Consider the following 23,027-nt stretch of genomic DNA (forward strand, 5'->3'; position numbering starts at 1 on the left):
TATTTTCATTATAGTCACATGTACATAATTTGTAATTTTAGCAATCACAGCTTCTCACCTCTTCGATAGCAGCATCCTGCAACAGAGAACGAATGTCCAGGCGCATCATGTGACGTGGTGCTGCCTCCCAGTGCTCAGACATCTAAATAAAAACAAGCAAAAATTACCTCTCTCTAAAAACGTAACAGATTCCATGGAAAACAGGATTTCTGATCACAAATAAGAGACATCTGTACTTAAGAAAAGTAATTTCACTCAGTCTCATGATATAACTACTAACTCTTGTTAGAGGAAAAGTGTAAGCATCATGTAGTCTAAAAGAGGTCAACTGTTTACCAACAATAGCAAGTCTGAAAGTACAATGAAAACTTCCATTAATCCCATAACTCTAGATGTACACAGTTACCCTGCTGATGTCCTTTAGTTTGCGTCCATGAATATTCCTCTTGGAGCATGTCTGGTTATCTGCACTCATTTCAGCTAAGTACACCTAGAAAGAAAATATTAGACACCGTAAATAGATTTTTAGAGTGCTTTTTCTACCTGGTGATACACTCTCTAGCTGCATTTTCTAAGAAAGGTAAATTTATAACTGCAGACCACAGCATTTTCCTGTATGTTGGACGGACTTTGCATTCAAAAATTTAGAAATACCAGTATATGGATGTTAGCAAGTTCAAATGCTTTTTAAGCTCAGTTACCTCAAAACCTTTTGTTTTTGCAGCACTCCAAAACTGTTCAAAATGTCGCACTTTATCATTGATAGCATCAAGGATGATAAAGGGGAAAAAGCCATCATCCAATGTCTTTTTGAAAGTTTTAAACATGCTCGTCCGATAGGTCTCTTCCATATCAGCTTCATATTCATACTCCATCACCTTTATAAAGGACAAAAGTATTTAAGAAAGAAGACACTTACTACATTTCTAGTAATTCAACTGCTGAATGTCATGCTCACAAAGTATGTTGGTATGAGAAACACATCTTCTAGGTCAACTTTTGAGAATTATCCCATTCTGTCCTTAAGTTATATTGACTTGTTTTAAAAAACAGCCCACAAACCTCTGCACTATTCCAAAGCCACAGACTCAAATTCTGTTTGCTGCTGTCTTGTTCCAGAATGCCTCATTCCTTTGTCAAGATACAGAACTAAATTAAAAGTACCTTCTTTTTCACTTTCTTCCCTGTATCTGGGTCTCTCTCTTCTTTTTCCACTTCAGTGATAAAATAGTCATCCAGGCTAAGCACTCTTGGTGCAGGCCCTCCACACTCTACTTCCTTATCCTGAGAGGAAATGACAAAGAAAACACATATTCTTGCTTTAAAATTTCCATTCCACTACAGAGGATCTCCAAAACACTTTTTGCAAACAGCAGTTTCCTGCTTTACATTCAGAACAAGAAAAAACCAGTACTACCTATGCTTGCTAAGAGTAAAGGGGAGTCACATGCTATATGAAGACATGGAACATGAAATAACATGGTGAAATTCTAGACAAACAGAAAGAAAACAGCAGAGGAAGTGCAGGTAGAAGACAAGCAGCACTACATGGTGAGCAGTAAGTTTACATACCCTGATGAGTTTTGCTACGTGTGTCTTTCCACTGCCAGGCAACCCTCTCATTATGATTACAATCTGAAACAAAGATCAGGCAAGAAGGTAAGACACTGCACTACATTTAAGAGAATCTCTTTTGCAAGAATTTTCTTCTGGAAGATTATATGCTCTGGGCTTGCACAATTGCACATAATGAAAAAAAGCCTCACTGCCTGTATTTTCCAATCTAGACTGTGAGGAATGGTAGTAGTTCCACGGAGTAAGAGTACATACATGATGTTAATCATCTCAGCAGTACATACTACATGAGATGCTATAGATCTGGTTCAGGTAAAACTGACTGAATGAAACTTGTCTAAAGGGTTTATAGCCTGAATCTTGTTTCTTATTTTACATGGTGCACTGCCAAATCTCTAACTCTGTGTAAAGCCAAGTCTTTCCTCTGATACATCAAAAACCCAAGGAAATGTCTCAGAAGACTCTAAAATACATTCACATTACCCACTAATAGGAATTTCATCTCAGCATTCCCAGGAAGTTTAAATCTTCTGGACTCACAATAGCTATGCTACAACACTCTAGATATTTGTAAAGGGATAAAGAGAATTTCCTCAAACGTAGGCTTGTTCCCAACACATTGCACTCATAAGCATTTTATCTGAATACAGATCTTGAAGAAGCTGATTGCTGCTTTTAGAATGCATACTCACCCTCTCTGGCCTGCTATCCCGTCCTGGTGGCTTCAAAATATCATCTACATTTTTAGATTCTGGCTTCCTTTCCACACGTGGAGCAGGTGGTGGCTGACGGGGTATTGATGGGGCAGGAATAGGAATCCTTTCCTCAGGGAAATTTCTACGATCACCTTCAAATTCCAGTGTTTGGACAGAAGAATTGTCTTAGTTCAGTAAAATAAAAAAATTAAGATGTTCATACTCAGATGAGTTGATTTAAACAGACCATTATTTTAGGATAAATTAACAGATTTGTCCCCATAATAATTCAAGTTTCTAATCACAGAATCATCACAGTTGGAAAAAACCTCTAAGATCACTTTGTCCAACTGTGATTCTATCCCTCCCAACCAAAAAATATTTATATATATCATTATCTGTATGACCCACTAGAGCATGTCCCAAAGTGCCTCATCTACAGTTTTTTAAGACCTCCAGGGATGAAGACTCCACCACTTCCCTGAGCAGCCTATGAGCATTCCAATGCCTAACAACTCTCTCAGTAAAGAAACTTCCTCAAATCTAGTCTAAACCTCCCTTGTGCAACTTTAGGCCATTTCCTCTAGTCCTAGTTCACTTGAGAGAAGAGGCCAGCACTCACCTCCCTAAAACCTCCTTTCAGGTAGTTGTAGACAGTGCTAAGGTCTGCTCTCAGCCTCCTTTTCTCCAAACTAAACACTCCCAGTTCTCTCAGTTTCTTTTTAAAGGGCTTGTATTCCAGCCCCTTCACCAGCTTGGTTGCCCTTCTCTGAACTCACTCCAGCACCTCAATGTCTTTCTTGTAGTGAGGGGCCCAGAACTGAACACAGCACTTGAGCTGTGGCCTCACCAGTGCCAACTACAGGAGCACGATCACTTCCCTAGTCCTGCTGGCCACACTATTCCTGATACAAGCCAGGATGCTGCTGGCTTTAGCCTCTTGGGCACACTGCTGGCTCATATTCAGCTCGGTATCAACTAACACCCCCAAATCCTTTTCTGCCTGCCAGCTTTCCAGCCACTCCTCCCCAGGCCAGTAGAGGTTGCATGGGGTTGTTGTGACCAAAGTGCAGGACCCAACACTTGGCCTTGTTAAACCTCATTTTATTTACCTTGGCCCACTGGTCCAGCCTGTCCAGGTTCCTTTGCACAGCCTTCCTACGCTGAAGCAGATCAACGCTCCCACCCAACTTGGTGTCATCTGCAAACTAACTAAGGAAGCCCTAAATCTCCTCATCTAGATCATTAATGAAGATATTGAACAGAACTGGCCTCAAAACTGAGCCCTGGGGAACACCACTGGTGATCAGTTGCCAACTGCATTTAGCTAAGTTGACTACAACTCTCTGGGCCCTGACATGTAGCCAGTAATCTTGAATTTTTTGCAATGAGGGACATTTTTTAGCAGAGCATATAACTGTTGCTGAACTCTTGCTGAACTGTTGCTGAATATTCCTGAACTCTTCACCACTGAGAAACCAAATGACATGACACCACCCAAGTAATTTTTCCTGAATTATAAATTCTGAAAAAAGAAACACTGCAAATCAATCAGTCTTCTCCCAGTTAACCTTCTTCTCTGAGAATTCATATTTTTCATAATATTCTATCATGACTTCAAGATTCAGAAACTGTACCTCCAAATATAGAAGGCCCGTGTTCATATGCTGGACGATCTGTCTTTCGTTCATATGGTGGCCTATCAAAACCACCCCTCCTGGAGGTGGGATGGTCTTTCTTGTCACGATAAGACTGAGTCCTTGAAGGTGTAGTAGGAAGAACCCTGCCAAAAGAGTATTTTGCGTATTTCTACAATTTTTCCTATGGGTTCCAAAGAGAAATTAACACGTATCTCACAAGCAAAATGGACAGTCTTTTCCCCAACACAGCCTGAATTCTACTGATTTCAACGATGTTCTAAAATCACATACCTATCATCCCTGGAATGCCGCTCTTTTTCAAATCTCTCTCTTTCATACTCCACAGAACCACGGTCTCTGTGCAATTCCCGTTCTCTTTTGAAATCCCGATGATCTGTGTTGGAATTACCTTGACGGTCAAAATAAGGCTCACGATCTCTTTCTCTGTTGTAACGACCAGGATGGTCTGAAAGGAGAAACCCACAGGAACTCAAACTACTAAAACATACTCTGTTTTTTTTTAATTACTATTTTTGAAGGAAAAGCAACAAACAAGAGTGCAAAAAAAGTATATAGAAATACATGATGTGAGGGCTAGGATGAATGTAATCAGCCACCAAATCTCTTTTCCAAACTATAATGGATAACCATACCATAAAATCCTACTTGAAGCTACAAAACTGAATTTTTAAGTGTCTAGGTTATTGTCTACATCACTCCTCTTGACAATATGGACCGTTATCCTTATGTCCCTCTGAATAAAATCAAGTGGTTTTATCTTAAACAGGATTCAATTTAAAATACACTTCTAGTGCCTTACAACTTTTCTTAAGCACTAACTAGCTGTATGAGAGCTAGCCAAGTGCTCCCTACCTTTTTGAAATGTTTGCCTCTCTGGTAAAGGTTCCGGACGCAGGGTTACCCTCTCCCCATATGGAATCTGTTCCACTTTACTGGTAGTAATATCTGGTTAAAAATAATAAAAAATAATCAAGGTCTTAAAATACCCTTCTTCCATTTCCTTTCCTCTTTCATGAAAAGCAATCAGTTCAATGGCATTAAAAGTGACTGCATTAACTTAGCAAAATTTATTTTAGCAGATAATGCAAATTGTATAAATTCATGCCGTAGTTTTGAAAGTTTAAAAGGCATTTTTGTGTGTAAGTATGTGTACCACTATCTTAAAAATGGGACTTCAGGTCAGGTAGAACAGAAGATCATAAACATTAAAATTCTCTGAAAGTTTAAGTAAGTCATTGAACTACTTAACTGTCAAGAATATTAACTAACATGCCCAACTTACATTCCTTACAGTGACAACTTTTATAATAGCTATCTGCAAAAATCTACTTAATGTAATCAATATGGCTTCAGTTCATGTTATCGACCTTAGAGAGAGAAAAAACACCCTTTAAACAACAATGCACAATTAAAGAACTTGTTTGACATGATTTAATTCCTGTTAAAAACTAAGAATGAAGGAAATCAATTCTATGAAAAAAATAGCATTGAATTTTAGCTTTAAGAAGCTCAATACTAGCAATCAGAGCCTTCCACTGTTTATGTGTTAAATTCCTGTGTTTAGGGCAGATGCCCTTCAAAACTAAAATTCTGTATTCCTCCCTGTTTCGGGGGTACCATTAAACAGTATATAAATAATGCACACACCAAGTACATTCTGCCTTAAAAAAATCTTACCTAAGAACTGTAACAATACAAAGTACTTTTTAGTAGCTTTATTTCCATACTCAGCTAAAAAGGGATTAAGGGAAAGTATCAATATCCACCTAAATATAACACATTGATGTGACCACATCAGTTGGTGTTTATTAGAAGCAAATGTGGCTATACCATTCAGTTCTCATGAAATAGATCATTGCCACAGCATTGAAGGAAACACTAAACTCAAGGTCGGAGGTTACAGACTCCTTAAAACTATGCTACTTAGCAACAGATCCCAATCTACCCAGCCTGCAGGTCAACTGCAGAACTCCTACAGAATGCTTTGTGGGGCTCACTCCTTTAGAAAACAGCTAGGAGGAAAAATCAGCTCTCAGTTACAGATCAAATAATAATAAATTCAAATAAATACACTGTAACACCCACCTCGTCCGTGGCCATAATCCACAGTTTGCTGAATTACAGGTGCTTTAGGAACTGGTGGAATAACTGGAGGAAGGGACACTGGTACAGCTGACGGGACAGAGGTGTGAACAGCAGGTACTTTCACAGGCGAGGAGATGGGTGGAGGCATCATTGACTCCTGTTTACACAACTCGTACTCCATATTTACTCCTTTATCATTTGTGTCCCAGAGTCCGTGGAAGGAATCCTCATCCCAGCGTTCCTGTTCCACAGCAGAAGGTGATGGTTTTAAAGACTGACCATGACTTGGGGTTGTAGTTGCAGTAGAAACTGGAGCATGTGGCCTTGTCATAGGTGTAGCAGGCCTTGTCAGTGGGGCACTTGGTCTTGTCACAGGGGTGGGCTGTCTGAACAACACGGGAGGCTTTATAATAACAGCAGGAGAAGGTTTAATAGCTTGGGCTTCTACTGGTGCCTCTGAAGATAGCTGAGAAGAGACCTAGATGCAGAAAGCACTTTTAATGTAGATCTGTAAACTAACCTTCTCTCATCCTCTTTAAGTCAGTAAGCACAATGCCAACTGGTAATCAGTCATAAGCATTTTCTGGTACCTCCATTAAGGCAGGAGGACAATATTTCAAGAAATGGAGATCTGAATTATTTTGGTGTTTCCTCACTATGTGAGGGCTTAAATAGTGTTTATTTTTTCTTTCAAAATAACCTTACCAATTTTAGCTCCAGTAGGCCTATCTCAGTTCAAAAGTGTCTATGGTTTTATGCCCAAAGACTCCTGCTGTCTGCAAAGAATTCTGGTGTCTGTGAGGAGGCTGAAAAAGTCTGAAAGTAGGTCAGCTTGGTGATGCACAAAAGGATTGGAAAAGCCAGCTTCTTTCTGGAAGTCAATGGAAAAATCCCCAAAGAGCAAAATCACCTGGAAACCCCTTAATGAAATCAACATCAGATCAACATAAGAATTGGGAATGTCTTGCTCAGTGGGAAAAAACAACAGAATAGAACTTCTTCATTAACCCCCTTTCATTCCCATGGACCTCCATGTGCTGTTTCACAATAATCTTTTCAGCATCACAGCAGATGCCAAATTACAAGCAGCCTTATCAGCAGAATGGCTGTAGATACAAAGGTATTTCAAACAGTTCAAAACACAGCAGAAGTCTGAAGGCAGGAATCCCAGGAAAGACAACAGCTTGAATACCACTAAGGAGCTGGGGTTAAGCAGTCTGAGATACAAAGTATCAGAGTTGAGTAAAGTAATTTCCTAAAGGCACAAACATATCTGCAGCCCTAGATAAAAAAAAATCTGTCCCACTGTTTTAATTTATAGACATTGTAACAAGATCAACTACTTCAACCAACCAAAAAGAAAACTTGGAGTGCCTCATCGACTGCATAACAATTCTCTGGAGGGAGGGGCAAACAAAGCTTGGTCTGGCTAGGTGTCAGACCCAGAGGTCAGCATGGCTAAATTGATCCGCAATTAGACCCCAGTAACTCTGGGGCTAAGATATGATGAAGAATAAAGACAGCACATTAAACCAGGTATCTCCTCCAACATATATTTAACAAAACTTCTTTTTTTCTTTTGTTCTGGGAAGGATTTATAAACCTGAGTTAGCATGACTGCAGAAGTTCAGTTGGTTCCTGACTGGGTATGAATTATGAAAAAAAAAAATATAAGCATCTGAGAAGAGTCTCCATAACCAGCCAGGATAATAAGCAGCAGAGGCATAACTCACATCACAAACCAATATGAACATCACAGAAGTACACAAATGTGAACTTCCAGGCGCTTTATGATATTCCAGAGGGCAAAGAGAATTCCTAATGAAGGCAGAAAACAGATAGCAAATGCCCACTGTTTGTTGAAACATCTCAGCTTTTTGATGGACCAATCCTCAAATTTCTCTCTTGAAGCTCTTCAAAGAGGAGTGAGCTCTTAAAAGTACAAAAAGCAGAGTATGATCAGAATTAAAGACAGGATCAGAACCAGTTAGGCAGCGAACAGGAGGATCTTTTCATGAACCTTATGCTCCTGTTTTGGAAGAACTCACCATTTCTCACACACCACAGCAGTCAAGGCTGCTGAGCCTTTTGCTCTACTATCTCCAGTGGGTCACACTCAAAACACACATGGACTGAAGGAGTAAGAAAGGCTCTGGAAAATCTAAAGAAACTGCAACATTGCTTTTCCTCAACATAAGATTGACAAAGTGGTAAGGTGTGCTGGGGAGGCATTCCACACAGAAGTTTAACCATCAGAGTGCAGAACTAATCTGACATACACACGGAAAGTAATTGCTACCAGCATCTTATTAAGTAAGTGCAAGATGAATTTACCTGAAAGGCACCTGGCCTTGTGCTTGTGTTCTGTGATCTGGGAGAGTCTTGTGTGGAAATGTCAGGTTTAAACTCTTTCAACTTCTGTAGCTGTTCTTTTTGCTCTCTGCACATGAATCACAAGAAAGTGTTATCAAACTGTCACCTAAATGAAAAATTAAAGAAATCAGTACTCTCAGTCAAAACCACGTAACACTAGCATTAAGGGCCAAGTCCAAAAAAGAAAAGGACACAGAAGAATTTACACAGCCAGTGCTACGATTCAGAAATCCCTGTTCCATGGAGGTATTCAACATATTAGCTGCCTCCTTTTTTGATTACAGTTATTCTGTGCAATATGCAGTTATACTTTTGTGCTTGGCTAGAACCACTTCACTTTGACAGTAAAGATCAAAGGTAGATTTTTGTTTCCGACAACACCTTCTGCAAAACAGAAGTCCAGAGGAGATGTGGGCCTAAGTCCTCTCAGTGACTTGCTCTGCATTGCACTCCAGTAGGACTGAGGCCAACAAAAAGCTCAACAGAGACTCCAATCTAGAAACAAAGTAGTGAGGGTAGCTTCTGTTTTCTTATTTTATGTATGAAAATGCTACCTAGTCTATGGAGCACAGACCAGGATTGGTAGTGAATAACAAACACTGGATTACAAAATTGGGTTTATTCAATACAATTTCCCTTCAGATTTTGTCTGCCTCTTTTAATCTGTTTTTGTATCACTAATAATTCTTTGTTCATACTAATTGTGTGTATTAAAGTAGTGCCCAAAGAACAACAAAGAATGTTCTTCCCCTGTATGAGGCACAACACAGGCCATCCTGACCAGCAACTCAACTGTTCAGTGTCCTGTGCAAGGGGAACTTGGCTCACAGAAAGGGACCCAAAGCACTGCATTAGTACAAAGCATAAACTGAGCAATTACTAGCACTTTGTCTCCTTTACACCTGGCTTAGGAAAAATACACCAGATGACAAATACATCATACAACTCAGAGTATGCTGCCTTATGCACAACAAAAGCAAAGCCAGATAGAGGCTTTACCTTTGGAAATAAAAGCAGTTATGCACCACATTAGTGGTATAACTCCTGGCTCAAAAAAAAAAAAAAAAAAAAAAATTACAATAAACAGTCTCCTTAAAGTTGTTCCTGCTGTTCAGACTGAGGTGAGCTGCTTATAAGAACCTGAAGAGAAGTATCAGTGTAACTTATTTTTCAGTTGTACTAAATTAAATTTTTAAAAATTGTATTAAATTTAAAAATTCAGTATTGGTAGTGAGGTATTTATATTTCTCCATTTTTACTGGCTTAGAAAAACATATATGTATCTACTTTCCTAAATAAAATGTTTTAGATTCTGTATTTAAATTGTGGGCAGTGACTCCCAAACTACGGTCCCTAGATTAAGTCCACTAACATGCAGCTAGCCACATTAAACAGCAAAACATGTGCCTGGTAAACTAAGGCAATGAGAAAGGAAACAAAATTGTTCCACTGCTGTTAGGCTGTTCCTCAGAACTAAGATCAACAAAACTATTCACTGACAACACTGGATTTCAAATACGGGAGCAAAGTAAAAAGAAAAAACCCACGTATGCTTTAATTAAAAAGAAAGTAGTATCCAAAACTTAAATAGGTCCCATTGTGTGAATTAAGAACCACATTAACGCATATCTTGATAGGTCAAGTATTAAAAAGCAATTAGCAATAAGCTCATTCAAGGGCAGAAAAAGATTGGCTAGCTGATGTGGACAGATCTCTTTCCAGAAAGTAACAAAGAGGGAATGTCAGATTCATGGGGAAAAGAATAACCATCTATTTATGAAAAAAAGTCCACCCATGAAAGGTGTGATGGAAGTACTTCAAATAACTTGTTCCAGATGAGCTCCTACTAACATGCTGTGGAAACAAAACAATTACTGCATAAACCAAGGAATCAGTTAGGAAAGGAGCACCATCTCCACAGAATGGGATTCTCACCCAAAGTGAGAACCAGGCAACTCACCGAAGCATTTTGAGCTCTTGGGCAGCCTTCAAAATTATCTCATGTTGTCTTTGGCTAAGGACCATCACTCCTCCCAAGGACTGGTCAGAGTCAAGATTTGAATCTGCTCCCAGCATATCAGAGGAATGTGAAGGTGGAGGAAGGGATGAATCTGAATGATCATCAAAAGGCCGCATTCTGTCTCCATCATCTGGATACCACCTCTCTGACAACCGTTCCCTCTCCCAGTCAGTTCTTTCAGGCATGTAGTCCGGCTTCTCCCGCCATGTGTCATATCTCTCTGGATACTCTCGAATCCTCAGTTCGCCCCTTTCCCGGAGGTCTCTGTCATAATGATCTCTGTTCCTATCCTCCCTCCACCTATCTTCACGGTATCTGTCCAGAGGTGGAAGAGGTGGCAATGGTGGTAGAGGGGGGATATCGAGGTCACGATTCCCCATTTCTCTATCATCCATAGGTCTGACATCCCAGTCTCTATCCCACTCTCTGTCTAAATCTTGATCATAAACATCTGAGGATCTTCCAGTCCTATCTAGATCTCTCTCTAGCTCTCTCTCTCTTGGCCTTTTCCAGTCATCCCACCACGAATCTCGCCTGTCATGATCAGATGATAAAGGAGGTAGTGGAGGCAGGGGAGATAGTGGAGGCAATGAATGGTGAGATTGCAATCTGTCATCTCTGTCATACACATCTACAGAATCATCCTGATAATCGGAGTTGTGATCTCTCCAGTATCGCTCTCTTTCCCAGTCATCCAATTGCTCATGCTCCAAAGAAGGGTCATCTTGACTACTGAAAGGAAATTCCTCCTGCATTCTATCATCTTCCTGACCCCAAGAACCCCTAAGTGTCTCGTCTCGATGGTATGGAGGCAATTTATCAGGGTCATCTCCTAGGTGAATGGGTTTATCTACATTGCCTGTTTCAGATCTTCCTGCTTCCCTTTCCCGGCTACCTGCCCTCCGAATGGGACCCCTCTCACGGCTACCTGCCCGCCTGACTGGACCCCTCTCCCGGCTACCTGCCCGCCTCATGGGGCCCCTCTCCCGGCTACCCGCCCGCCTGACAGGGACCCTCTCCCGGCTACCCGCCCGCCGCATGGGTTCCCTCTCCCGGCTACCCGCCCGCCTGACTGGGCCTCTCTCCCGACTACTGGCCCGTCCCCTGTCCCGGCTGCCTGTCCGCCCAGTCAGCTCTCTGTCTCGGCTAGAGAATGCCCTCTCGTGGCTATCAGATCGTCCACCCATTCCCCGCTCTCGGCTGCCAGACCTTCCATCAGGCATCCTCTCCCTGCTGCCTGATCGCCTATCCAGCATCCTCTCCCTGCTGTCTGCTCTCCTGAACATCCCCCTGCCACGGATGGATGCCTGCCTAGCCTGCCCTCTGCCTCTGTATACATACCCTCTGCCACGGCCCTCATCCATTCTGCCCATTCCCCGACCATGGCCATCATCCATCCTGCCCATTCCCCAGCCACCTTCCATCCTTCCCATTCCCCTGCCACCATCCATCCTTCCCATTCCTCGGCCACCATCCATCCTTCCCATTCCCCTGCCACGGCCCATTCCCCAGCCACGGCCATCCCCCTGCCCTCTGCCACGGCCATCATCCAGTCTGCCCTGGCCCCTTCCTCTGCCTACTGGTCCCTTGCCTCTATCTTCATGTATAAATGGCCCCTTCCCTCTGCTTTCTGGTCCAGATAGGCCCTGGGTGCTATCAGAGGCAATCAGCTGACCATCTGGTGAATCCAGATCCTGATTTCCTGTTACAGGGGTTACTGCACCACCTGTTCTTCCAACACCTGACTGCAAAGCTACAGGGTTATTAGAAAGGGATGTTGAATTCTGGTTTTGAATAGGTGGAGTAGGTGCTTTGGACTCTTCTACTTGCTGGTTAGGATCATGTGAACTCCATGTCCACTTTTTAGGAGGGTCTGAACTAGTTTCTTTGACTTCAGGTTTGGGTGTTTCCTGTTGAGCGTTTGTCAGGTCCTCGTTTGGCTCGACAGAACCTGCACTTTGTGCATCAGAAGCAGATTGTGTTCTGCTTACAGTTTGTTGATTGCCAGCTACGTCTGTAAAAGGTTCTTTGTTTTCTGCCTGTAAGTCTGTCTGTGACTGCTGCTGCTGTTGCTGTCCCAGATGAGGCCTGGGCCCCCTCCACCGTGGACCACCAGGTCGGGAACCATGTCCATGTGATGCATTTGTTGAAGTATAAAATTGTGCTGCAGGTCCTCGTGGGATAGTCCCCCATCTACTTGAAGACTGTCCCTCTGTATTCTGTCGGTCAAAACGTGATCTGTATCCTTCTGAGCGCTGGGAGTCAAAACGAGGCCCTCTCTGTCTTGAGCCTTCAAATTTGTCATATCCTCTTCCTCGAGGTCCATCAAATCTATAGATGACATATTAGTAATTTTATTAAAATGAACATGTCAAATTAAAATTCTCCAAAAGAATTTCACCCCCATGTCCCTCCAAAGTCAGTTCTAACTGCTGAATCCTAGTGTGCCTGAGGATCAGCCCCTACTGAAGCAGCACAGAAGGAACATGTTCTCCAACTCAATATTGTCCACTGAGAACCAGTTTAAGCCACTTGTAGATTAAGTAGCCCTAAAAGGAAATTTGGCTTAATTATCTCAAGACTGAAACCTGACTGACAAAGAAAGCTGACAAAGTCAGTTGAAAAAAACCTTTTAACCAATGCTTAATGGAAGTTCATCGCAATTAACAACTCTTGAACTTTTGTTTTGGCGGTTTACAGTAAGTCTCCCTAACCAATGAATGTCACCTAGAAAAATCTTTCAATGTGGAACCTTTGAAGAAGTGCAAACTGTGACGTTACCGAGTTCCATGCAAGATAATATGACTAAAACAAATTTTAGAGCGTATTAAATTAAATTCTTATTGCATCACTTGCTAAATTCCTTTTGAGAACACCTACAACTGCTATTGCTTGAATATGAGGCAATAGGTCAGGCAAACTGATTAAAACCAATTCTATTAATCATATCTAGTAAGGCTGATACAGTAAAAAACCACCCTTTAAGAATATGCTCAAATATTCATTTACACAATAGATGAGAACTAGTCAAATTCATTTCACACAAAACAGAACTCATGTCTGAAGTAAAGTTGCTTGGATGTTTGAGATTCACAGTTGCATCTCTGGATGAGGTCAGGAGGCCAAAGCATAGCTGAAGCTCAGCTTGGCAAGAGATGCAGAGTAGTAAGAAGGGTATGTCAGCCAGAAAATGAAGGTGAAAGAAAGTCTGCCTCCCTGATGAAGATGACTGGCAAACTGGTAACAAAGGATGAGGAGAAAGCTGAGGCACTCAACATTTTTGCTTCAGTCTTCACTAGCAACGCCTCTTCCCTCATCTTTTGAGTGGATGGACAGTTAGGTAGGGAATGGGGAAGCTAAGTCCCTCCTGATGAGATGCATCCCAGAGTCCTGAGGGAATAGGCTGATGCAGTGGCCAATCTACTCTCAATCATACTTGAAAAGTCACGACAGTCAGGTGGAAACCCCCATGACGGGGAAGAGAGAAATATTTCACTCATTTTTAAAAAAGGGTAGAAAGGAGGGCCCTGGAAACCACCAACCTGTCAGCCTCACCTCTGTGCATGGGAAGGTCTTGGAACAGATTGTCCTAGAAGCTACGCTGAAGCACATGGAGGTGATTCCAGACTGCCAGCAGGGCTTCACCCAGGACAAGACTTACCTGACCAACCTAGTGGCCTTCTGTGATGGATAAGGGAAAAGCTACAGGTGTCATCTATCTGGATTTCTGTAAGGCCTTTAACAAGGTCCCCAGTAACATCCCTCTTTAAATTGGAGATACAGATTTGATGGATGGACTGCTTGAGGGATGAGGAATTGGATGGTCAGATCCAGAGGGTAGTGGGCCAATGGCTCAATGTTCGGATGGAGATCAGCGACAAATGCTTTCCCTCAGGGTTCTGTACTGGGACCAGCACTGTTTAATATTGGCATCAATGACACAGACAGTGGAACTGACTGCACCTTCAAGTCTGCAGATGACACCAAGCTGAGTGATGCAGTTCACACGCCTGAGGGATGGGAAGCCATCCACAGGGACCTGGACAAGCTCGAGAAGTATGCCCATGTGAACTTCATGAGGTTCAACAAGGCCAAGCGCAAGGTCCTGTACCTGTGTCAGTATCGATACAGACTGGGGGATAAAGAGAGTGAGAGTAGCGGAGAAGAATTTGAGGGTTCTGGTAGATGAAAGCTGGACATGAACCAGCAACGTGCACTCACAACACAGAAAGCCAACTGCTGCATCAGAGGAAGTATAACCAGCAAGTCAAGGGAGGTGATTCTGCCCCTCTACTCCACTAATGACACCCCATCTAGAGTATGGCATCTAGCTCTGAAGTCCTCAGCACAGGAAAACCATGGTCCTGTTGGAACGGGTATAGAGGAAGGCCACAAAAACAACCAGAGCAATGAAGTACCTCTTCAATGAGAAAAGGCTGAGAAAGTTCAGGTTGTTCAGCCTGAAGAAGAGAGGGCTCCAGAGACACACTATTGCAGCCTTTCAGTACTTAAAGGGGGCCTCTAAGAAAGATGGGGACAGAGCTTTTACTAAGGCCTGTTGCAATTTTACAAGGGCTAATAGCTTTAAACTAAAAGAGAGTAGATTTAGACTACATGTAATGAGGGTGGTGAAACACTGGAACAGGTTGCCCAAAGAGGTGGTAGATGCCCAATCCCTGGGAACAGTCAAGGTCAGGTGGGAAAAGGCTCTGATCCACCTGATCTAGTTGAAAATGTCCCTGCTTATTGCAGGTGTGACTGGACTAGATGACCTTTAAATGTTCCTTCTCACACAAACTATTCTATAATTCTATGGATATTAATTCTTTATTGTCTGGTTACCAATAGTGGTTGACTTGCTGCAGAATTTACTGTTTCAGTGAACAATCTACCAAACAATCATTTAAACAACCTCAAAGAATCTTAATAAACCTGGTAAGTTAACACAGTAAACAGCCTTCTTTGGAGGGGGACAGATCAAGATGAACAAGAAGAGAAAAAAGAAGAATATAAAAGCATGGTGACAATATAATTTAAGTTTGAATATCAGCTTTTTACATGGATGGAATAGCTAGAAGGCTGGATACTGTTAGGTATACTTCATCTCCAAAATTCTGAAAATAAGCTTAAGCCCATTCTTTAGAGTTTCTTGAGAAAAGGTAATTGCAGAAAAGAGTGAAGGAGATGTGTGTCTTTTTGTATGTCTAGTCATTACCTGGGACTTTTTAGCTGTGATGGCAGCAGGTAACACACAATGCTTTTGTATCCCAAGTTTAGCAAAAAAATTATTAGGACTCTTTTCTACCAACTATAACTACTACTAGCTATATTGAGGAGAAACAGTAAACATATTTTTGGGAAAGCTTTGATAAAACCCTAGAATGGTCATGCAATCCCAACACAGGAATACACAAAGGGTACAGTGTTAATTAAATGCTCTAAGTACGCTCAAATTCAGAGCTCCTGTATGTGCATTCTAAATATTTTTTGATTATCCAAAGCCTAACATCACACATCACTAAGCTCTATACCAACACAACTAAAAGACGTGCACTAGCAAATAACGACAGCAGTCTGCTCAGAACCATACATCAAGCAAATCCCCAAGACCAAAACCACTTTAAAAACCATCCGGAGGAAGAAAATTACTCAGTTATAAAAAATTCATTTACATAGCTAGCAATTAATGAATTGTTACTCATGATAGCTTTGGAAGCAAAGAGAAGGGAAATAAACATGAATATGTGATTGTGAAGTGTAGCAGAGTATGTAAGGCAGAAAAAATTAACAGCACAGTCTCTGATTCAGTAGGTATCACATCAACGTGCCTTGAAATAATGACCAGACAGATGCTGGTTTTTTGCAACCTTATATCACATCAAGTATAAAAGAACAACATTCAAAAACCAAGATCTTGGATTAAACCATACAGCAAGTATAAAAATACATAAAAGACAAGGAACAATGAGTTTTAGAGTAGCTTTACATTAAGGCATCCACTTGACAAAATATTTAAATTTGAACAAAACCACATCTTACCAAAAGACAGAAGTAGCAACCATCAAAACTAAGACCATCACAATGTCATGAAAAAGCAGCAAAGAATTCTAATGCTAGGATCCTAAGGCTCAAGTCTTTATTTCTTTCCTTCTCTTTTTGGTTATAATCCTTTGAATTCTAAATAATGCTACATGCGCAGAAAACCATTGATTTGTACTTAAGATAAGCACCACCTCTCTTATCAGCCATTGTGAAAAGTGCACAGAACAGGACAATCATAGCAGCACAACTCTCTCACACTAAAAGTTAGAGTACTGGTGAACAGCTTTAAAATTTCAAAATCTCGGATTACAAACAAAAAAGTATTTATAATTGTTTTTTAAAAATAAATAGTACCTAAATTGCCAGTCATAAATGTTACTATATTCAGCTGAGTATATATCTTAATACTTTCCTGAATCCCTTTCAGAATGCCCACCATTAAGTGCTGCCGCATATAGCAACAACTTAAAAAAACAATCCTTTGACAGTTCTGCTTTAGATTTTCCTAAACTGTATCCCAGGTACCACAGACAAAATGCTGGGAATTTACATCACTTTTAATATAAGATCACACTTTCAAGTGTTATTTATACTCTCCAAACTAAGGGCAGCAAACACATATGCAATATTTCCAACAGCTTTCCTATTCTTACAAAAGGGATATTATGCCTTTGGGAATGAAAAAGGTGCAGTGTGCTCAAGAGTTTTACGTGCAAAAAAAAGCGTTCTACTCTCAGTCATGCTCAGGTGAATGGTATCTATCTGTCCTTGCTTTAGTAAGACAAATACAGAGCACGGTTCCTGAGCTCATATAAGATATCTATTTCATTTCTTAATATATCACCGAGCCTAGTAGCATGGAAAAAGTGTATAAATTAACAAAAACACCCTTACCTAGGACCTCTGGGGCCTTCAAAACGTGCTGATCTAGGAGGATCTGGAAGCAATCCTCCCGACCTCACTGGTTTATCCTGCATGGTAGGTGCATGTGTGGAAGATACTGCAGAAGTGGCTTTCAGTTCCCCACATCCTTGCTCAGATGAAGCAGTTTGTTTATTAAGATGGTCTGAAGAGCCAAAGGATGAACTTACTTGAGAATGATAAGGTGAATACCCAGTTGAACTACCTATTTTTGATGCATAGGTACCAGGGGTGGGAAGTAGAGCTGGCCTTGGTGTCTCAGTAGATTGGCTGCTTTGAGAACCGGATCCTGAGGGGACGGAGGAATTAGACAGCTGAGAAACAGAAGAGAGAGGCGGAGGGACCAGCGGTGGCGTAGAAGGTAACGTTGGAGGCAGGACAGGAATGCCACCTTGAGTGGTCTGAGAATACGGAACAAACGGGGGCGGCAGCGAAACATTTGCAGGGTACTGATTCTTCAGATTTTGGAGTGAGCTCACTTTCTCTTGCAAATGGGACTGAGTGACCTTCATCTGCTCATCCCATGCTTTCCACTGCTTCTCATACTCCTGAAGCTGGTCTTTGTGAGGGTAGGTTTGAAGCTGATGCCGCCACTGTTGGTTCATTGATCGCTCCCAATCTTTATGAAGCTGCTGGAACTGTTTTTGCTGTGCCTCATAATGTTGCAGCTGCATGTCCACAGACATTGTCTGCAACAAAACAAGAATAGCTTCAAAATACTATCTCAGTTATTTTCAGAGCCATGTATTCCAGTATCACTTGCAATATCAAAATTTCTGACTTGGGCAGAAACTTGAGGAAGATCTACACCGAAACAAAAGCAATCACCAACTGCAATATCTAACATTATTGTGACAATTTATAAATTTTATGACTAAAGTAGATTACTATATAGAAGTAACAAATATAAAATTGTATATAAAGATATATAAATTACATAAATGTAAATATTTATAAAATAAATATAAATTACTATTACTATATAAAAGGCTTTTATTTTTTTAAACAGGATGGATGAAGAAAGCTACAATCAAAGGGCTCCGATGTGTATTATTACTGGATGCTAACAATGGCTAAACCCCAAATCAGTCTTCATTCTTTCAATAAATACAGTATGTGTCTATTTATCAAGATTTCAGGTTTTGCTATTAACCTCCTCAGAGTTGTTTTTCAATCATTTTTTTTTCTCCAAGACTTTGCCAGATACTCTTATTAGCACAATGAAGCTTCTTTGAGGAAGGCACTGTCTTTCATTATGTACTGATACAGGTCCCAACATCCATGGCTTGATCTCATCTGGTATTTCTAGTGTGCACACTTCAGAGACTATTTTTAAACAAGCAGACAGCCCAAGCTACAAACAAATTCTTAATGCACAAGCTCCAACAACCCACAAAAAGCTGATTCAACTCCCAAATACAGTAATCAACTTCTACTTAAAAGATTAAAGGCTTCAACACTGATATAATTACACAGATTTGTTATTAAGACTCTGTATTTTATTTCACTGAGTGAAAAATAATGCAAGACGTGATTTTTTAAATTACTTTGTGTATTTTTATTTTGGAATATGCTTACTTCATCGTATATACTTATTCTTGTGCTACGCAAAGTTGTAAAAAAATCCAAAAAACAACCCCCAAAAACAAATAGCTACCAAATTACTTCATGCAATCATTTGTTTATCTAACTTTTCTTCTGAACTGTTTCTCCAGCAGTCAAACAGTGAAAGCTGAGAAAATTCAATATTGTGTTCAGCTTTGCTCCTGTATCACCCAGGTATGTCTGAAAACCTTACAAGTCTAAAAGCCTTGTATTTCTCATCCTACTAAAGCTTCACCAGCACCCAGCATTCTTTTTTCATTCTGAAGTTGAGTGATAGCAGGGAAAGGGGATATAGACTTCTGCTCAAGCACAGAAAGTAGCCAAACAAATAAGCCAACAAGGACAAATTATTCAACTACTTATTTTTCAGCAGAACATGACTGCTAGGTCACACAGAAAGTATATCACACTCCATCTCCTTAGCATTTCACCTGTAAATGCGGAGGCTGTTGCATGATCTGTTGATACTGCTGCACTATCTGCTGCAGCTGGGCATGCTTCTGCATTATTCTCTGATACTGAAATCCAACTCGGTGATGAGGGTGCTGCTGCCACTGAGCTGCTGCCTCTTGCAATTGCTGTAATCTCAAATCTTCCTCAGGGTCATCAGGAGGTTCAATATTGAGCTAGAGAAAAAGGCAAATACTGTAAATAAAGGAAAGCTCCTTCTGCCAGGCCATGCTTGGCCACTACACAGTTTACAAGAACTTTCTCACTGTTTGTTATTCTGTCACTCTATTTCAATGTTGTGGCCCCCACGGCTTCTGGAAAGCTGATTTTTATTTAATTTATTCTTAATGTCAATAGTCTGATCTAAAGGTTAGGCTGATGGCTATTAGGGTATTCATACATAAAGAAACTACCGACATGGAAGAGGTTAATGCAGATCCATTATTTGTTGTGCACAGCAAATATAATGAAACAACAGTCCATTTTCATGAGGTAAACTAACTCTAAGTGCCTTATTTTTGCCACTTGGTAGGAACCCACACACTGTAAATTAAAGCAAAGCACATGCTGTAGAGTAATCTACTACCCTGCAGTAATCTGTTCAAACATCAATCATGAACTCCAACCATTATGCAGTAACTGTTATTAAGTATGCTGACAAAAACATTCTGTGCAAAGTTCTTGGCTTTCAGACAAACTATAACACACAGAGAGGAGAACTGACAAACTGCCAGAAAGGAATTAAGAAACAGCATCTTAAAGGTATCATTCCTCACCTACCAAGTAGCTGATTTTGCACTTAGGTATCACAAAGTGCTTTTCACAGACAAAGATGACAAAGTTAAGGAAGCTGTGAGTGAGACTTACTTGATGCATATGTGCCTTACTATATAAGCCTATTTACAAGGAGTGTACTTTTATTTTTTTAATTGGTGCAGCTTTAGCAAATGTTTTCAGGGTTGTAAGGAACCTTAAAGATCATTCAGTTCCAAGCCCTCTGTATAGGCAGGGACACCTCCCAGTAGATCAGGTTGCTCAAAGCTCCATCCAGCCTGGCCTTGAACACTTCCAGGGATGAGGCATCCACAACCTCTGTGGGCAACCTATGCCACTGTCTCACCACCCTTGTAGTCAAGAATTTCTTCCTAATATCTAAACTAAACATACCCTCTTTCAGCTTGAAACCATTCCCTCTTGTCTTGTCACTACATGCCCTTGTAAAAAGTTCCTCCCCAGCTTTCCTGTAGGTCTCCTTCAGGCACTGGAAGGTGCTCTAAAGTCTCCTTGAAGTCTTCTCTTCTCCAGGCTGAACAACTCCAACTCTCTCAGCCTGTCTTCACAGGAGAGGTGCATCAGCCCTCTGATCATCTTCATGGTACTCCTTTGGACTCGCTCCAAGAGCTTCATGTAATTTCTGTGTTGCAGGCTCCAGAACTGGACACAGTACTTCAAGTAGGATCTCACGAGAGCAGAGTAGATTTTAAGAGTGCTTTACCATATTTAGTTATTGTTACACAACATACATGAAAATCTGATGGTATTATTTTTCCGTTTCTTTGTCCCATCTACTGCAACAAATGAAAAGGTATCACTTTACAAAGCCTACCTGAGTTTCAGTGGATGTAAGAGAAGTCTCTTCTTTGGAAGCTGGAGGCAGGGTCTCATTAAGTGAAGGAGGTTCAGATTGCTGAGCTGAAGCACTCATTTTCCCTTCTTCAGAGTTTGCTCTCTGATCAGATGCTTCCTTCACTACTGGACCTTTCATTTGCTGCTGTCCTTGAGCATGGGCTTTTGCCCTTTGCTGCAGGCTAAGCAGGTGCTGCTGGTACCAGTATTGCTGCTGTTCCTACAATAGACAGAAATTTTCTAAGACACCTTTCACAGGAAAATAAATTCCTGATAGTCATTAGACTCTCTTCAAGTTTTCACATTTGTTTTGAAGGAAAACTCAGTTCATCATCAACAGTATGGCAATCGATGTCAGAAGATCAAACCAAAATTCTGAAACTACTACGTGAGGCATAGTACCTGCAGCAGAATTTATTTCCTACCTTGAAGAGCTTACAACTGAAGAGAATAATGAAAAGCATTATGATAGATAATAAGCCATTAGACATGTGATAAGTACCATACTGATTATTTTCAGTGCTTATTGCTTCTAACAACTACAGATACTATGAGTCTAACATGTAAAATGAAGAGAAAATGGAGGGCAAGTATGTGTAAAAGAGCAGTAAAAAGAAAAAGGAGGAAATGTACAAAAAAAGGTGAAGAGGAAAGGAAGAAAAAGGAGGAAATGTACAAAAAAAGGTGAAGAGGAAAGGAAAAAGAAGAATCAGAATCAGCATACAGAGAGGAATATTTATCATTTGAATTCTCATTAATTCTGATTCATTCAACAGTTGAAGAGGGAAACAGTTATTGGTGCAACCCACAAAACTATTTGCTTATGAAGTGATTGAGCTTTCAGTTTTAAATAATTCATGCTAGAATAAGGGTTCTCCTGACAGATGACAGTAGCTTCAAAGCACTTTAAGCTGTCACCAACACAAGGAACAAAAGACTGAAGATAAGTATCTCAACACTTACATAGTAATGTATCTTAAAGAAACCAGAACAGGAACAGGCAGTTCTGTATCTCTTCAACATCAGAAATAACAAGGCTAAAATCAGACTAGAAGGACACAGATTTAAAATACGTGGGAGGCAGCTCTTCACCTGACATGACTGTGCCACAATAGTCCCTGCCGGAGACCACTGCAAAGACTAAAATATTGTGGATTCAAGACACAGCTCCATAAGCTCACAGTAGAAAATGCTACAAATTTTAAAAATAAAGACACATATAGTCACTAAGGGAGCTCCTATATTTTAGGGGAGTATAGCTATACATTTCATTTATAAATTAGTCTCTTAGTCAGAGACAATGATACAACAGTGTACTTTTGGTGTGTCCAAATGCAATGATTCTTGTGCTCTGGTGTCAACTTCACCTCTGAGAATCTGTGACTGCTCTGCATAGGAGTATTAATGAAACACTATAGGTATATTAACAGGACTTGACAAAAGATGCATCTGATTGTAGAGAAACATATGAATCCAGCAATTTAATCAAGCTGTACAGCCATGAAAGAAACTATGCTAAACTCATAATATTGTCAAGGCAAAGAGAGGTACCTTATTTTTCAACAGGAAAGGGAAATAATAAAACACCAACTCATAGCAAATTGCATAATATTTTCTATGTTAAGAGAAACACATTGATCTAGCTGGCTGCAGCTACTGCTACTGTGGGAAGAGAACAGAAAGAATTGTTTTCAATTACCAGTTTAAACAAAGACTTAATAGGATATTTTAAACAACAAATTAGAGTATTTCTCTACTCGGCCTTTAAGATCATTAGCAAGAAAGCATCACTGTGATTTGCTTTCCCTGTTCCTAATGTGTAAGGACTTGCTGCTCCAAATCTTGCCTCATTTTACAACCTACGATAGCCAAAATCGTATCCATCTGCTACAAATATTTTATAACCAGCAAAGTATCATATTCCTTTTGAATTAATACTGAATTCTGCATGAGACACAATGAACTATCCAAGGC

At 40.6% G+C, this 23,027-nt stretch overlaps 1 protein-coding gene across 9 annotated transcripts in view; it reads right to left on the reverse strand.

Moving 5' to 3' along the window:
* The window catches only part of YLPM1 (YLP motif containing 1), a 51,740-nt gene that overhangs the window by 25,986 nt on the left and 2,727 nt on the right, over positions 1 to 23,027 (reverse strand). For 6 of the 9 annotated variants that reach the window (XR_011726304.1, XR_011726303.1, XM_071745980.1 and 3 more), the window contains exons 2-16: positions 21,034 to 21,273; positions 19,409 to 19,603; positions 17,346 to 18,061; positions 10,350 to 12,740; positions 8,351 to 8,456; positions 6,017 to 6,494; positions 4,784 to 4,876; positions 4,202 to 4,376; positions 3,908 to 4,053; positions 2,268 to 2,455; positions 1,573 to 1,635; positions 1,165 to 1,284; positions 702 to 878; positions 407 to 490; positions 59 to 142 (exon numbers count right to left, since the gene is read on the reverse strand). Coding sequence is in view for 7 of the 9 variants with exons in the window: in XM_071745980.1 (XP_071602081.1) it covers positions 59 to 142; positions 407 to 490; positions 702 to 878; positions 1,165 to 1,284; positions 1,573 to 1,635; positions 2,268 to 2,455; positions 3,908 to 4,053; positions 4,202 to 4,376; positions 4,784 to 4,876; positions 6,017 to 6,494; positions 8,351 to 8,456; positions 10,350 to 12,740; positions 17,346 to 18,061; positions 19,409 to 19,603; positions 21,034 to 21,273 (5,256 nt within the window). In the remaining 2 variants the exon portion in view is untranslated. The remainder of the gene's footprint in view (positions 1 to 58; positions 143 to 406; positions 491 to 701; positions 879 to 1,164; positions 1,285 to 1,572; positions 1,636 to 2,267; positions 2,456 to 3,907; positions 4,054 to 4,201; positions 4,377 to 4,783; positions 4,877 to 6,016; positions 6,495 to 8,350; positions 8,457 to 10,349; positions 12,741 to 17,345; positions 18,062 to 19,408; positions 19,604 to 21,033; positions 21,274 to 23,027) is intronic. The other 3 variants (XM_071745984.1, XM_071745982.1, XM_071745979.1) reach the window with 3 other exon arrangements.

This window comes from Heliangelus exortis, chromosome 5, assembly GCF_036169615.1.
Source record: "Heliangelus exortis chromosome 5, bHelExo1.hap1, whole genome shotgun sequence".
Classification (NCBI taxonomy): domain Eukaryota; kingdom Metazoa; phylum Chordata; class Aves; order Apodiformes; family Trochilidae; genus Heliangelus; species Heliangelus exortis.